Raw genomic sequence first — 15,951 nt, forward strand, 5'->3', positions numbered from 1 at the left:
GCAGTCTTTCTCCTAAAAAGTCTGTGCATTTGTGAGTCTTATGCAAATGATATATGCGTTCATACATTAACTAGTCATTAACAGACTAGGTATTAACTCCATTGGCATCATTGTGTACTTTTCTATTTACTTCAACAGGACCAGCAATGTTAATGATGTATTTTAAGATCCTTAAATTTAAAGACCAAGCTTGACTACCTTGACATAAAACAGTAAATTTCTGCCCTCTGTTAAAATTTAAATCGGGTTAAGTAATTGCTGAATTCGGGCATATAGCTGTCTAACGCTATCCACAGTGCTTATTACCGTATTTCTGGAGAGAAGGCAATGTTAAACTTAGCGATATTTGACAGCATGTTACTGTACAAACAGTCCCCTGACATCCATAGGGCATCACAGGGAGTGATGAATACTCCAACTGAAGGTGGCTATGTTAGGTTACAGCAGTCAGCTTCAGTATTTGGTATTCTTTATTTATGCATACAGACTGCTTAATATAGATAAAGTAAAGTTCTGACTGCTGGTGAGAAAAATAAAGTCATATTTCACAGTTATGATGTCATCAAAGGACTATATTTCATGGCTATAACATCTTTGAAAATATATACATAAAGTGGTATCCCCAAGGAGCACTACTCGCTAAGTCTGCCTGAGGTCCAGCAAGGTGGACCTCCTTAAATTCCATTTAATGTACATTAAGATTTGAATATCAAGGAAGTCTAAATAGCCTGAGGGTAGAAAAGGCATTCTGAGTTTCATACACTGTAGCATACTTGCCATATTACATGAATTTTTCTATATATTATGTGCTGTGTTATCTTCGATTCACTCTTTTTAAATTTCAGCACACTATTTTCCTTTTACGCATTTATCTGTGCATATATGCTTTATATATTATATGTAATTACAAAATTACAATTCAAGTGAATCTCGTAAAATATATACACTATCATTGATGCAGTCTCAGAATTTCAGATCTTGAAAATAGAATTTGATTACTTTATTCATTCTAAACCAGTATCACTGTAGTATCAGCCTTAAGCAATACGGGCTGCTAAAATCATTTGGTTCCATTTTTCCAAAAAGGAAAACTGATAGGATTATTTTCGTGATAAATTAATTTTACCATGTAATTGCAATTATGACTTCTAATTAATGAATGGTTTCAGCCTCACTAACTAGGTCAGCATTTTTCTTTTAAAAATATATCATTTTTCTCTTTAGATAAGCGCCATGATATGTCCAAGCTTTGGGGAAATGCACATAGCATTTTTATAGGGCAATGATCCCAGAAGCTGAGAAATGGTGAAAGTAATGTGACATGCTTTCCTACATATTCAAGCCATTTTTTGTCTCTTTTATGAGAAAAATTAAAAAGCAAGCAGATGGCAAAAGGCTTTTTAATAGGGAGGACCGCGGTTTCTAAGTGCTATTAAAGTATTATTTAATTTCTTGACTGGGTTGTCAGTATGACAGTATGTAGAACACTGAACAATGTGAGAACAGTGCATCAGTAGAACAGCTAATCTATTGCACCATGCTTGTCAATATGCGTATGACATTGTAGAATATATTATCATAGAATCACAGAATGGTTTGGGTTGGAAGGGACCTTAAAGATCACCTAGTTCCAATCCCCCTGCCACTGGCAGGGACACCTTCCACTAGACCAGGTTACCCAGAGCTCCATCCAGCCTGGCCTTGGACACTTCCAGGGAGGGGGCAGCCACAGCCTCTCTGGGCAACCTGTTCCAGTGCCTCACCACACTCACAATAGAAGGACTTCTTCCTTACATCTAATCTCAATCCTCTACCCTCTTTCAGTTTAAAGTCATTACCCCTCGTCCTATCACTACACTCCCTGTTAAAGAGTCCCTCCCCATCTTTCCTGTAGGCCCCCTTTATGTATTGACAAGAGGCAGAATTCAAGGAGAACAGGTTTTCTGTAATCAGATGTATTCCTACAAAAAGGTATTAAAGGAACCTGAAGCTTACTTCATGCGCCATGTAGGACAGAGTCCAGTTCTCCTTATTGGCCATTGCTCTGTCAGATCACGTGTCTGAAGGCACTATGCAAGAACATTTCTCCAGTGTCCCCTGAAGATGTCCTCTGGCACCTATATACCATTTTAAATTCTACACTGTTCGTCTCCCATTCACATCCCTGTCAACAACCTTATCACACCGTTCTTCCATTCCAGATGATTCGCGCATTGTGGCATGAAGATACAGAAAAGAAAATTAAGTAAGTTATAACTATTAAAACAAGGATTAGCAGGACCAGTGAAAAATAATTTCCTTGGAAAAGTCTCAAAATTTGATGGCTAAAATGTTATGGATATAGTAATTAAACTAAATGCTAGCTCTTATCAGACTGCAACACACCAAAATATCTGTTGTTTTGTTGCAGGTTTTTTTCTTTTTCTGCTGCTAGAAATAGTCACATATTTAGAGAGCACCTCTTAAAGAAAATTTCTGTGAAAAGTTGAGATCCAATACGCACTTTGAAAAATAGTCAATATCAAATGCTAAGCAGTTCTGTAATTGGGGAAAAAAATCGGGGAAAAAGTTTTTTCTGAGAAGTCAATAAAAATCCTAAATACAAATCACAATAGTAATAGTAAAGAAAGTTTAAGATTATATATACTTTTACAGATTGTAACAAACAATATGAAGCATTTACAGTGTTGCATTACATAAAACTTGAAAACATGACTGTATTACACCTAAGAAAACTTTTCAGTGAATGATTATTGAGAGTGCTGTCCAGATAGTCTCATTTTTTTTATGACAACTAGTATTTATTTATATATGCAAGCCAAAGATTTACGAACTGATTAGTAGTTTTGGCACCACAGTATAAGTATCAAATTTCAGATAACTTAAGGAAGGTTTTTTTCACACAGTGATGTAATTTGAAATTCAGTCTCCTTTAAGAACCACCCAGCCCAAAATGCATATACGCAACACTCTGGAAGACTATGTCTGTAGTATACATTGTACTGTTTTTCTAAATTATCCACAATAATCCATCATTGTGGTTTTATGCTGATGAAGCACCTTTTCAACCAATGCAACGATAAGCCATAAAATCAGAGAAGCACGGACCTGAACGAGCCTACCATGAGTATTTTCTCTAAGTAAAATATGATTTTTACAGCTTTATCCTCAATCTTTGAAATATATCAGCCAGTATTTTTTTAAAACAAACAATATGCCAATGCATAGTCCTACAATACTCACTTAAAACAAAATTATATAAAATACTGGAAGCTTTTTCTATCTCTAATCCCCAAGAATATGTTGTGAAGTCAAATCTGGCTGTTCCAAGTTTTCCAGCTTGAATACATTCCTTAACAGTCTTGAGGGCGACAAAGGGGAGCAAATGGAAAGAGTAAGCTATGATGGGACAATTTGATTCATTTTTTCTCTAACACATCATAAAAGATGCAACAAACACACTGGACTAGTTGCCCACACTGGCAAAACAGGCATACACAAGCATCTTCCCCATGAATATGATTTAATATGCTATAGATTAAAAATAGTTTTTGGAATCAGCTCTGATTATTAAAAAGCATATTTGGAAAACTTTGAAATCTTTGGGGGAAGAAAAAAAAACAAAAAACAAAAAAGGAGCTCAGATGTCCTCTACACAGTTCTTTTAGAAGGTCTAAGCTAATCAGCTGACTGCAGGAAAAAGTAGGAACAGTAGCTATTGTGGAGTTACAGCTTTCCAAACATAGGCTTTATTCCTTATTAATTCTGCCTACCCAAATATCAGCATAGGTATATTACTAGTTTTAACTCTGGGCCATACTTCTGAATATTTGGTTCTGGGCTTTCTCACTGATTCCATCAGAACATGTTTAAATAACTAAAAATTTTGTAACTAAACAAAAAATGAGGTCTGATGCTATTAAGACAACCACACTTACTTTTTCCATGTTGGTGAATAAGTCCTGAGTGATTGCATAAAAGAGATTGTTGTAGCATTTCTGTATGATGACCATTATTGCACTCTACAAAGATCGTTTACACATACCCTTGTCTGAAGCCTACATCAAGGAGAGAAAATAACATCTACTGTTCAATCCATATCCTTCTTTTGAGCATGCAATGGTAAAGCACCCTAAAACATGAAACGTGGTAATTAAAAACCTAAACCCAAACCTGTGCTAAGCTGGTCTCACTGAGCTAAACACAGATACTGAGAAAGTGTCAAGGTCAGAATTGAAAGAGGAATTTTGCCCTCAGGACTCTCTCGCAGTCCCATGACCACAATGTCCAGTTTCCTTTTCTGACTCTGAACCATTATGACCTGTGTAATTCTGTGGGTAAATACTAGCATCCAGTTTGTCACTCACATGTCAAATTAAATTTTTTACTCTTACCAAAAGTTAGTTCTTTCGAATGGAGGTATAATGTTTCCTGGTGATAACACTTTTATTGTTTTAGTTATATTATTCCAACTTTTATGTCATGATGTCTTACAAGAGACTAAATAAGCAGTTTACAAAGGGGTACGAGGAAAATGCATTTTGAAAATCAAAATATTTTCTTTAATGATATGCCAAACACAGGATACATCACTGAAACCAACTGAAACCTGCCAATTTAAGAAATAAAGTCACTAGCATCTCTCACTAGGTGTTTGCATCCAACTGCTGGACTGCAGCTTTGTGTGTTAAATAACACTATGTTGTGTATATAGTTCAATATATTAACACATCCATCCTTCAACTGTTCAAGCCAGTGTTGCTATGCAGTATTCTGCATGCAATAATCTTAGCTGAATTAATGAGAAACACACAACAAAGAACAAAATAGTTGTGGACCGATTACATGTCCCTTTTGATTCTCACCCCATCTGTTTTCCAAACCAGACATTGTTTCCTAGTCCTTTGCAATTACCAGGGTGTTATATTGCCTTTATGACCAAACTACAGTGGAGACAGCTGAAAAGTGCAAAGCTTTCTGCCAGCCTCTGCAGGTCCCTTGGTGCATGAAACTACAAGAAACAATGTATTGTAATGCAGATGTTCATTGATTCCCTGCAGAATTTCACAGACTAGGAGTCCTTCACTGTGTGACCTACAGGGATTTGTACTTTACATAATATCCACTATATAGCGTATCATGTCCAAAGCGAAGTACCTAGCGAATCTGATCATTCGTCCCTTGCACACGCCTTTCCCAGCTATCAACTTTTTTCAGAGAACACGAAGTCTTTTGTGTTTGAAACGTAAATGCCAACCAAAATAGACTACATTTATAATGTGTATCACCTTTCATTCAGAGTTCAATGCCTTTTACAAGTCAGGCCAACGTTCTTGCCTCATGCTGGACATAAACAAGTACAAAAGAATTTAGGAAGATACCGGATCAATTTCAAATCTACCTAGTCTAGAAACTTGCCCACTTGCAGATTAATATGGTTGCCAAGGAACAATTTACACTCAGCACACTGAAAATGAAAAGCCTTGCTATGTCAAGTAAATATTTCAGAAGTGGATAAATAAAGGACCAGGAATAGTAAATGACTACCATCAAACTAAAAAATAATAGACTTGAAGGTTTTAAATAGTTCCACTTTTCTGAAGCATTTTGACTAGGATAAAAAATTAAGTTTTTCACTTGGAAACATTCTAAAAGGCTAACTGTTTAAATAAAATTAAAGTCCTCCAAATGTTAAATGTACATACCAGAAAATGTTACTTCAAAACTAGGTTCATTTCTATAGCAACTAATTTTGAAATTAAATTTAAATTCACATATATAAGTTAACTGTGAAACAATGATAAGGAAATGGCATCCCAACTGACAAAACAGTTGGAATGCTTGACAAGGGCTCCAGTATTCAGTGATGAACTCGCTGCTTTTTGATATTTAAAGTTGAAAGTCAAATGAGGTAATGCTTATCTCCAAGTTTACAGAATCCTACTATGTTTGCACCTTGAATCATGAAAGGGATGCTACAGAAGTCACCGTAACAAGTGACATCAAGACAGGAAATATCTTTTCATTTTCAAAATTTAGTACTGCCTATTCACATGCTTTTAGGCGAATTGTATTACACCTCAATTTGCTCTTAAAGCCTTGGTGACCACCATTTCTGGCTAGCGGGCATCATTTCATTTTGTCCAGGTGTGGACATTTTCATTTGCCAGTTGTGACCATAAAATGAAAATTCTCCCCATGAGTCGATTTTATCTATTACACATGCTCAGTAGGTCACGCAACAGCCTGTTTCCCACAAAAGTCAAATTTGTACGTGGGAAAGACAACAGCAAAGTTTTGGTTGCTACTTCCATGTGAGTTCACACGGCCACTCTCACTCTCTCATCTTTCAGGCCCGTACAGGGAGCAATCCGCCAACAAGATCAATTGCCTTGAAGAACAGCCGATTTCTGTACCAAGCATGTCTGTTAAAGGAAAAGGAAGGTTAATTACGTGTGCCGAAGAACAGTTCCGGGCACTGAGGCCAAATGCAGCCCTATTTATGTGCTGGGAGAATTCCTTAGCCTATAAAGAGGTGACTGCCCACAAACTAGCTCTGGAGAATGCTCTCTGCAACGCTTTATCTCCTGCACCTTGAGATCTACTTGGGAAGAGTGTCAGCTGGCCTCAGCCAAAATCATGCCAGGGACCGTTTTAACACTTCACAAGTATATATACCATTCAGCTTCTGTCACTACTGAATGTGCTAACAAAGGTGTAGCCTATTTTTCCTTACAGTTCTTAGCCCTGCACCTTCTCAGGACGAGACAGAAACGGGCTCATCACAAAAGAGCAGAGAGGCGAGGCCCCAAGAAAGGTCTGCAGGAGGAAGCAGCTGCTATGGGCAGCAGAATAATTCATCAATCCCAGCTGGTCAGGGTAAGATGGATATCCTGGTGCTCCTATAAATGGTCCCAGGTTATACAGGAAGAATGACTTTAAAATATCATGCATTTAAGTATCAGTTCTTACCATCATTTGATGATATAAGAATCTCAGCTTTTCTTACAAAAAAATGGGATGGGGGGCAAACCTCAAGAGTTCATGCTTTTAGCAGACGTTTGGCAGTGAGTACCAACAATGTATGGATGAAGTCTGTAACTTATGGGCACTAACTACACCATAAAGGACAAACAAGTTGAATATAGTGCAAGAGTACTTGGGGAACCATGGTTTTAATCAATCAGACCTAAAACGGAATGATGCCTTGCGGAGTTCTGCAGATCAAGTTTCAGGAAATCAACACAAATCTGGGCTATGCATGGAAAAGGACCTGAACACTACAGTTCTTAAAGACTTGGATCAGTTCTATATACAAGACTGAAAATTATTTGAAATCCTGCATTTAATATGCAGGTGTGGTAACCTCTTGAAACACCTCCAGTATCAGAATCCGAATCACGAAGGCAGCGATCCACTAGCATTTACTCCACCTACCTCAATAGTATTCAAACGTCAAAACAAGACCTGCAGCGCAAGGGTTAACTTGATGACTATTACACCCTTATTTTTCCATTCTGTGTCTGCATGGCCTCCACCTAGATCGAAACTAGTGACGGAAACCAGATCAAGACCCACAGAAATCCTCCCCTGCTCCTCCAGGACCCCCTCCCAAAGCCCGGTATGGGAGTCCAGCTCTCTGCTTTTAATCCAATATCCACTTCACTACAGAAGATTTATTTAGACTGCCTCTTGTTTCATAAAGGGCTCCCAAAGTCTGTAGTGATTTTTGACACTTTGTTACAATGTTTCTATGACCCCCCCCACCCCCTCCTCACATACCACACCACCACCCAGCCTCATTTTCATATGGATACAAAGCATCGGGATAAAATGATGGTTCATTATAGTGGTACAGAGCTCTTATCTTCATCCGGCAAGAGTCATTTCCTTCCAAAGATTGAAATGCAAATGTGAAAATTAATGATAACTGCATTATCTGATAGCAGAGATAATACCGATTCACTGTCAGAGTAACACACAGTCGTTCTATGATTTCCTCTGCTTCTTCACAATATTCTTCTTACTGTCAGACTATATCTATGGTTAACTATGTTTCATGGATTTTTGTTAATTTACATCAAATAGCATTTCCAAGATCTTATATCTACCACATTTCCCCAATCAAAAAAGAAACAAAATCAGGACAGTAATCTCCAAGTCCTTCTTAGGACTGGTTTAAAAAGAAAGAAAGAAAAAAAAAAAAAGAAAAAGAAATAAAAAGGGGGAAAAAAAAGACAATCATTAATGTCTGCTTCCATCTTGCAGTGGTCTACCAACCATTCCAATCTATATTACAGTTTTACTTTGTAACCCAAACTGTTTATGGTATTAGTAAATAATGCAGAGTAAACCAAATGATCAATACATATTTACAGTGATTCTTATGAATGGTTACAGGAAATCTATTCAGAAAAGCTTTTCAAACTACCTTTTATACAAGGTAAAAATGTGAACCTGACATGTCAGATGTTCACTAGAACCTTTCCGATTCACACCTCACTAAAGCAATACACTAGAATTCATATGACAGCCTGTTTTTCTCTCTCTTTTATTAAACATTAATGGCAGCATAGCTCAACATATTTTTATTTTAAAGCATTATTTAATTTTCTGTTTACTATTTTTCTTAAACGTTCCAATACATTTAAAAAACCCCACCAACCTGTAATAGCAATTAAAAGAAACTATACTGTGCTATATTTAACTATCCTTCATACTTTTTTCAACAATTCTGATATATGTATATGAGTCTTCTGAGATGTAACATGAGTCGTGACTTCATCCTGCTTTACTATTATCAATAGCAGAAGTTCTGTTCATTTACTGGAGGCAGAATTTTACACATGGGAAACCTTCACTTTATGGAGAGAGGAACGTAAACAATACATTAAAAATTACCACGAAATGACAATGAGAGTTTTAGGTCTTATTTTTCACTGCCTTTTATTTTTCTTTTTCATTTTGGATATGTGGACAAATCATATTTTCTTGCTTTCTAAAAAAAATTCAGATACATTTCAAAAGAACTTCTGAGACTGACTTTTAAGACTATCCAACTCACAAAATCAGCACGTTCTGCAAGAAAGCTGTGCTCCTTTATGGCTCTGAAAGTAAGAGCTCACATAAGGAGTAAGTGACATGACAGTATACTGCATGTGAATTAAGAAGAGAGAGATCCAGTTCCTCCTTAGGACCAAGATTTTCTGCGTGGCATTAATTTCACCTTTGTAAATGCCCTATACTCGGTTCCCCAACTGCTAACACAGAGAATATTTCTCTGTCTCGAAAGGCAGATACAACTTCACCAATGGCTGAAACACTCACTGGTTCTTAGACCTCTGTGGGAAGAAAGTCAAAAGAACTGAGCACACAGGATGGTTGAGTGGGTTTAGGAAATCTTTTTGGCTTAGTCAGAACTGCAAAATTGTGTCCCATCTGTCTCCAGTTAAAGAACTTTCCCTTGCATATTACTCACAGAATAGCTATGGGATGTCTTCTACTGTGTTGTTTTATTCCATCGCTACAGAATAATAGCACAGAATTTAGAAGAGCACAGAGAAGTTATCACTCTTAACATAGCTTGAATACACAATTACTGGAGAAATAAAAAGTGGGAGTTGCTTATGTGGAAGACTGCTAGTACTTATTCACTATAAATGCATCCAAACGGTACAATGTTTATAAAGGCAATATATAGTATATGCATTTATTCATTCCATTTTAGTTACAAGGAATTATCATGGTCAGCCAGTCTTAACTTCTGCCCCAGTGGCATCTACCCCATTTAAAAAGTCCAGTGTTTGCCACAGAACTGGATCATGTTCTCTAGGAAAGTATCTCATCCTGAATGTAAATATTTCTCATGACAGATAAATGACTTCTCATTAAATGTTCCAATAATTAACTTTTTAAGCACTAAAATCTGTTCTTTGTGTCTGAAATTGTGAAGCTTCAATGTCCATTTAATCTTCTGATACTTTTGCTAGAAAGAGGTGCCCATTGTTATCAGATTTTCACTCTGAATTTAAAGTAGTTTGCAATCAGGTTGTCCTTTAATATTTTCTTTGATAAAATAAATAGGAAAAGGACCTAGACTTTTTCATAATACCAGTCCTTTCAACATTCTAGTGGCTCTTCTCTAAACCCATTTCAAATTTTAACAACATTCTTGAAGTGTGAATGCAGGAGACAGAACCCTGTTTCAGCATCAAACAAGACTGCTAACCAGACAAGCAAGATAATTTGAGAACCCAAACATACCCTTTAGCCATAACTCTATCTTTTGGGCTCAACCTTAGCTCACTAAACCCCAAGACTTTTTCAGACACACTGCTTTCTGTAGTAAAACTTCTATTACCTTCTCATAAGCACATGACTTCATACTTAATTATACTGAAACTAAAATTTTGCTGTAGCTAACATGTCAAGCTATTCAGATCTGGCAATAGCAATACCTATCCATTATTCAGTATTTTCTTTGGATCGTGAACATATTGCAAAGAACTAATATACTTTAGCTCACTATTACATATTAAGTTGGTTTTAAAAGATGTATTTTCCATAAACCTATATGGATTGGCATTCTTACTAATCCCCCTTTAATAAAAGGGTCTTACATCACTTATCCCATTATTTCCAGTGGGACCACTGTCATGTGGACAAGTCTGTCATTATCCAGACCAACCTTGATTTACTGGTTTTGAACACATTTGTTTCCTCTACTATTCTAGAACTTCCAAATCATCTCAAAACTTTTTGAAAACTGAAGACTGATGATTAGGACAGTGGGTCACCTAGCTCCTAAAAAAGTTAAATTCAAACTATCAGGCTGCTTAAATTAAATTAAAAAGTTTAACACACTGATCAGTTGCTGATGGAACAGTACAGTCATCACTTACAGACAAACAGGTTTTCTAGCACAAATAAGTTTTAAGCAGACTAGAAATATTTAAATTACTCTACCCTTTTCCCCGTCCCCTGTAGCTATTAAGACTCCTGACTTGTAATAGATCAATACCAATCTTCTAACGATTTTTACCTTACCACATTTTAAAATGTCATCTTACTGTTATTAATGAAGCTTCTGATAGATTTTTAGGTTTTTTTCTTTTAGCCAGGTATGACGGTTCCTAGCATCTAGTTACATTCACTCTTTTCCCATTAATTTTGAACTTGGACTATTCTGTTTTTTTAAATTCTGTTCTAGGTAAAGTCAACATCGCCTTTACTTTTATTATACCTTTCGGAAGATCTAAAAAATTCTTCTTAAACACTTCCAAGTTATGATCCATACTTTCTCATTCAAGTCTTTTCTCCCTTTTGATACAGATCATTTTTGCTGTTTCTTAAAATGACAACTACAGGGGACTGAACTTATACTCACCAATACAGCCATGACCACTGGATGATAAACAGGCACTAATTTCTAATTCTGTAAACAATTTTTCTTTACCTCTCAAGATGGCATATAATATGTAATTTCCTTATATTGGGTTCAACACTATTTTAGTTGAGAGGCCTGGTATCTAAAATTTCAGAGATTTTAAGAAAGTTCTGGTATGGAAGCATGGAACCTCTAGGATATTTCATTCACAGTTCCCCAAGTTTAGGAGGTTTTTGTTCTTACACAGAACAGATATCCAGTAAAAAACTGAATGACCCTATTCTCTCATGTGATGGACGGTCTGTAGAAGACAAGCAGGAGATCCACCTTTTGTTCATTACGTGTTAAAACACTGATCACTGGCCTCACTTGCACTGATATCCCAGGAATAACACAAAGGCTATAGAACTATATACATCTACATGTATCAAGGCATCCATCTGATAGCAGACAGTATATTTAAGGCTGTAAAATGACCTGTGCTTCCACATTTAAATAATAAGTCTTCTCATATAAAATTTGTTTAAGCCCAGTCTTGCTTTGCAGACTTTTCTATTCCTTGGACTTCTGCTGTTGGCTATAATGGAAAAAGGATCAGGTCCTTTACTGTGTGTCCATATACAGTCTATTGACCTCAGTTTCCATTATTTCAGAGTAGTCTTCTCATTAAAAAGAATTTTTAAAACATGAGGACAAAACCAATGAAAACTGAAGATAGTTTAAAAAACATTCAGGTAACACTCAAAGTGACTACACAGAGTAAGCATTATCTCTGCAATTCCTTGATGGTCAGTGAAGGTCACAAGACTATGTGACCTGAAAGATTGCTTCAGCAGAAACTCTTTGAAGCTACAGCACATTTAACTTTAGATTTTTCTTCATAATATTATCCTAATTACAAAGGTTTGGGAATGCATGCAAACCATTTAACAATGCAAATTTTCAAACAAAATAAAACTCTAGTGAACGCCAGAAGCTTAATTTTGACTCATCCATAAGTAAGTTGTTGCTAATGAATAACTTGCAGAACTTCAGTCCCTGACAAGTACTGGCTCTGAAAATAACAATATGTTCCCTTAGTGCTAAAAAAAGAAAAAAAATATTAAAATAACAAAACAGCTCTACTATTTATATGAATCCTTGAGTTGTCACAGTTCACATTATCAGTTGACAGCAACTTGTACCATGCAGAACAGAGTCATTGTTGGATTCTGAGAGTGCTCCATCTCAGTAAGGAGACCAGAGACAGATCAGATAACGAAGAATGTATGGTCATCCGCCCTTTAAGGTCATGCCTCTACTATGAGTTGTTGAAGTTGTTCAAGAAAAGTTTTTAATGGTTCTGTTTGTGTTGTGCTAAAATATATTCCTAAGTAAGCAAAATATTTCATGCTTTCATTTTTTTCAAAGATCTGAAAGAAGTTATCTTTGTGCTGCATGGTCGAAAATGATCTTCTGTTGACTGTTTCTTTTTCCACATCAATAAATAACCAAATTCATTTCAGAAAGCATGCGTGATGGAGAGTACCACATGTGGTATGTATCCATTCCTTTCTTCATACATATTATACCCTTGTAAAGAACCAGTATTTAAATAAAATAAAGCTCCTTATTTCATGTTGGTGGTCATCAGTTTTCTGAAGTCAAAAGAAATTTTCCCACATTCAGCTTTGATTTCCATCTTATCCCATGTCAAAGCTACCAGCGGATATTACAAGAAATACACACATCTTACTGTTTAACTGAAATTTTTTCCCAGCAAAATAAAAAATACTCCTTTTACTCCATACTGTCAGAAAAGATACCTCTGAAACTTTTGTATAAGATAGCTCATATTAAAAGCAGTAACAGCCCCCAAAATGCATATTCAACTATGTTGAAATACACTAAAATGGAAGAGCAACAAAAAAATTACATATTTCAGATAGAGTTTATTTATAATGAAATTAAAAACAAGTCCTATGTTAATCACTGACTATTATGAAGCTGGAAAAGGCCATTTTGCTACATCCAGAGATGTCTTTTGTATTATTTCAAATGTACTGTAGTGTATTATAGTACTAAATCTTGTTTTCATGTAAGACCATAGTGCTTTATGTAGAATATCAACTTATTTGTGTATTATCATTAAAAACAGTTTAAATGACATCATAATAACTAGATATACTATGTCTTCATTTTTGTTTGCATTTTATTTTCCAGCTACTGGTTTCAGAAAATTACCATTAGTTCTGTTCTTCTCTTCATGAAGAGCATACAGTAATTTGCAAAATCAAGCAAGGATGAAAATGTGAGTGAAATGTAGGAATTTTTCTAATGAAATATTATTATTGGATTATAAATTATTGATAGAACACTCTGGAACTCTTTTCTGATGTGCTCATCCTTTTTAGGGAAAATTTCTGTAAGAGATACAGCTATTCTGAGAGTATGTTTGGCTTCAGATGCATGTTTTCCAACAGCACTATTAAAACATAGTCAATATAATGGATTTTTAAGGCCCATTCCAGAGTCCATACCCATGAAAACATCACATTGAATTCAACTGCAGAATTGCCTAAGTGAGAAATACAATTCACCCCTTTATCTTAGGTACTTTTATGGTGCAACAGAGGTTTTATGTATTTATCTTGAACAGATACTTGGAAAGTATTCCCATGCTACCATCACTTCTTATATCTTAGCAATGTTACGCTGGCACCATCTTCACTGTGCATAACAGAAAATGTTACCGTGAACGACTCTTTTAATGTGAAGTTCTAACACTTCATTGACTGCAATCTAAGAGTTTCTCTTTCAACTGAAATCAATGACCAGGTGTGCTAAATGATTTCTATCAGGCTAAAACAGGTAAAGAAAGCCCTTGAAAATGTCAGTAGATACCATATCTATTTGTTAAGCTCAACGTTGCTAAATGTAGGCACAAAGCTTGAGAACAGACACAGGCATTTGGTTGGTCTTCTGGCCTCAGAAAACAGCAGAAAAGCTTCTACCTTAATACAACCATGGAACTGAGAACTTACTGATAAATTTTAATCCTAAAATTCTAAGCAGCAACATTTTCCTTTACATCAAGCAGGTATGTAAGGCATTTAAATTGAACAATTTACAAAATGGTACAGCCAAAACTGTTCTCTACTCAAGAACTTTATCTTAGTACTAATCCATCAGTATCCTGGACTCCAAAGGTTCATAAAAGAAACAGTCCGTTAAAAATTAATGCAAAGCACAACACATCTACTAAAATAATAATATTAAAAAATACTGGAATCTGGTTTAAGAAATTTGTCTTGGCCTTCAGTTGTTTTTTCCTACCTGGCCCATCCCAATCTTCAGTCTCCACAGCAAGCTGCCCTGGTTTCTCTGACCTTGCATCACCATCAGATTCTGCTGCCTCCTGGATGCCTTCTTCATTGCCTGAAAAACAATCAGAGAAATACAGTATTGATGTATTTCAACAGTGACTTTTAGGCAGAGCTCCTACAATATCCAAACAACTGCTTACATGCATTAAGTGAAAACATATGCATGTCTATAAACAGAGAGAAAATGAAAAAAAAATATTGTTAGACATATAAACATCTATGAGTTCCCAGTGATTCAAACAAGCTCTGAGTATCCAATCCTTCCAGTTCTGTGGAGGGACAAATCCTGGAAATCTGTTTACTCCATATGCTTAAAAAACAGAATCACAACTTGCACCTAATTCTGTAAACCAATGCACAAAAAGTCATTAAATTTGTACGTATAAAAGAGAGAAAGACATCAGCTTGTTACTCCCCAGGAACACATGCTTTCAGTTATGTGTTTTCTTGAATTGACACCTAACTGTTTCTTATGCATTGCAGAGTAATGACACCAAAATATGGTCCACTAAATGTTCTGGATTTTCGGGCAACTAGTGGAGAGCTACTCTGTGGTACTTCAGCATTTAAGGAATTTGCCCTTAAGGGTCATAATCCACAAGCAAGTCCCTATGATAATTTTCTCCCTATCAAGCTTTATCTAAAGAAATGCAACATCTCTGATTATTTTTAGAATTTTCACCATCCGGAAGTACCTGAGAACATCTGTCTGCCTTCAGTAACTATCCACTACAAGGCTGTATACAGGACACATGGAAAATTACGATGAGGTTAAATTTTTAGAGATGATCATTTAACTTTTATTTGAAGAATTTCCTGTTGCAAGTGCAGTTATTTCAGTTAAACAAAGATTCTAAGCAAGCTCCATGCAAAAATACTTTGAAATAACCACTATGAGAAATTACATTGAAGGTGAGGGGTTCAGGTAATAACACAAAATTGGCCACAGTAATGTGTTAAATGACATCTCTGAGGGCTTATCCAGGCCAGCACTTTACTACATATGTAGATTTTTATTTTTTTTTTTACTACTAATCAATCCAAGAAACTCTTGCATAGGAAGACACTATGAGGAATGGAAAAAAAAAACCCTACATCAATCAAATAGGACTGAATCATAGCTTAAATTTTTTTAGCAATCTTGAAACAAACTTTTTGAAAAACTGTCCCACAGAAAAGTGGCAGCACTAAAAACAAATG

The 15,951-nt window shown here is 35.9% G+C and overlaps 1 protein-coding gene across 1 annotated transcript in view; it reads right to left on the minus strand.

Moving 5' to 3' along the window:
- The window catches only part of ZFPM2 (zinc finger protein, FOG family member 2), a 258,193-nt gene that overhangs the window by 226,717 nt on the left and 15,525 nt on the right, over nucleotides 1-15,951 (minus strand). Inside the window, exon 3 of the mRNA XM_010577129.1 lies at nucleotides 14,702-14,803. Coding sequence (XP_010575431.1) covers nucleotides 14,702-14,803 — 102 coding nt within the window. The remainder of the gene's footprint in view (nucleotides 1-14,701; nucleotides 14,804-15,951) is intronic.

The sequence above is a fragment of the Haliaeetus leucocephalus genome, unplaced genomic scaffold, assembly GCF_000737465.1.
Source record: "Haliaeetus leucocephalus isolate CR32 unplaced genomic scaffold, Haliaeetus_leucocephalus-4.0 Scaffold555, whole genome shotgun sequence".
NCBI lineage: Eukaryota > Metazoa > Chordata > Aves > Accipitriformes > Accipitridae > Haliaeetus > Haliaeetus leucocephalus.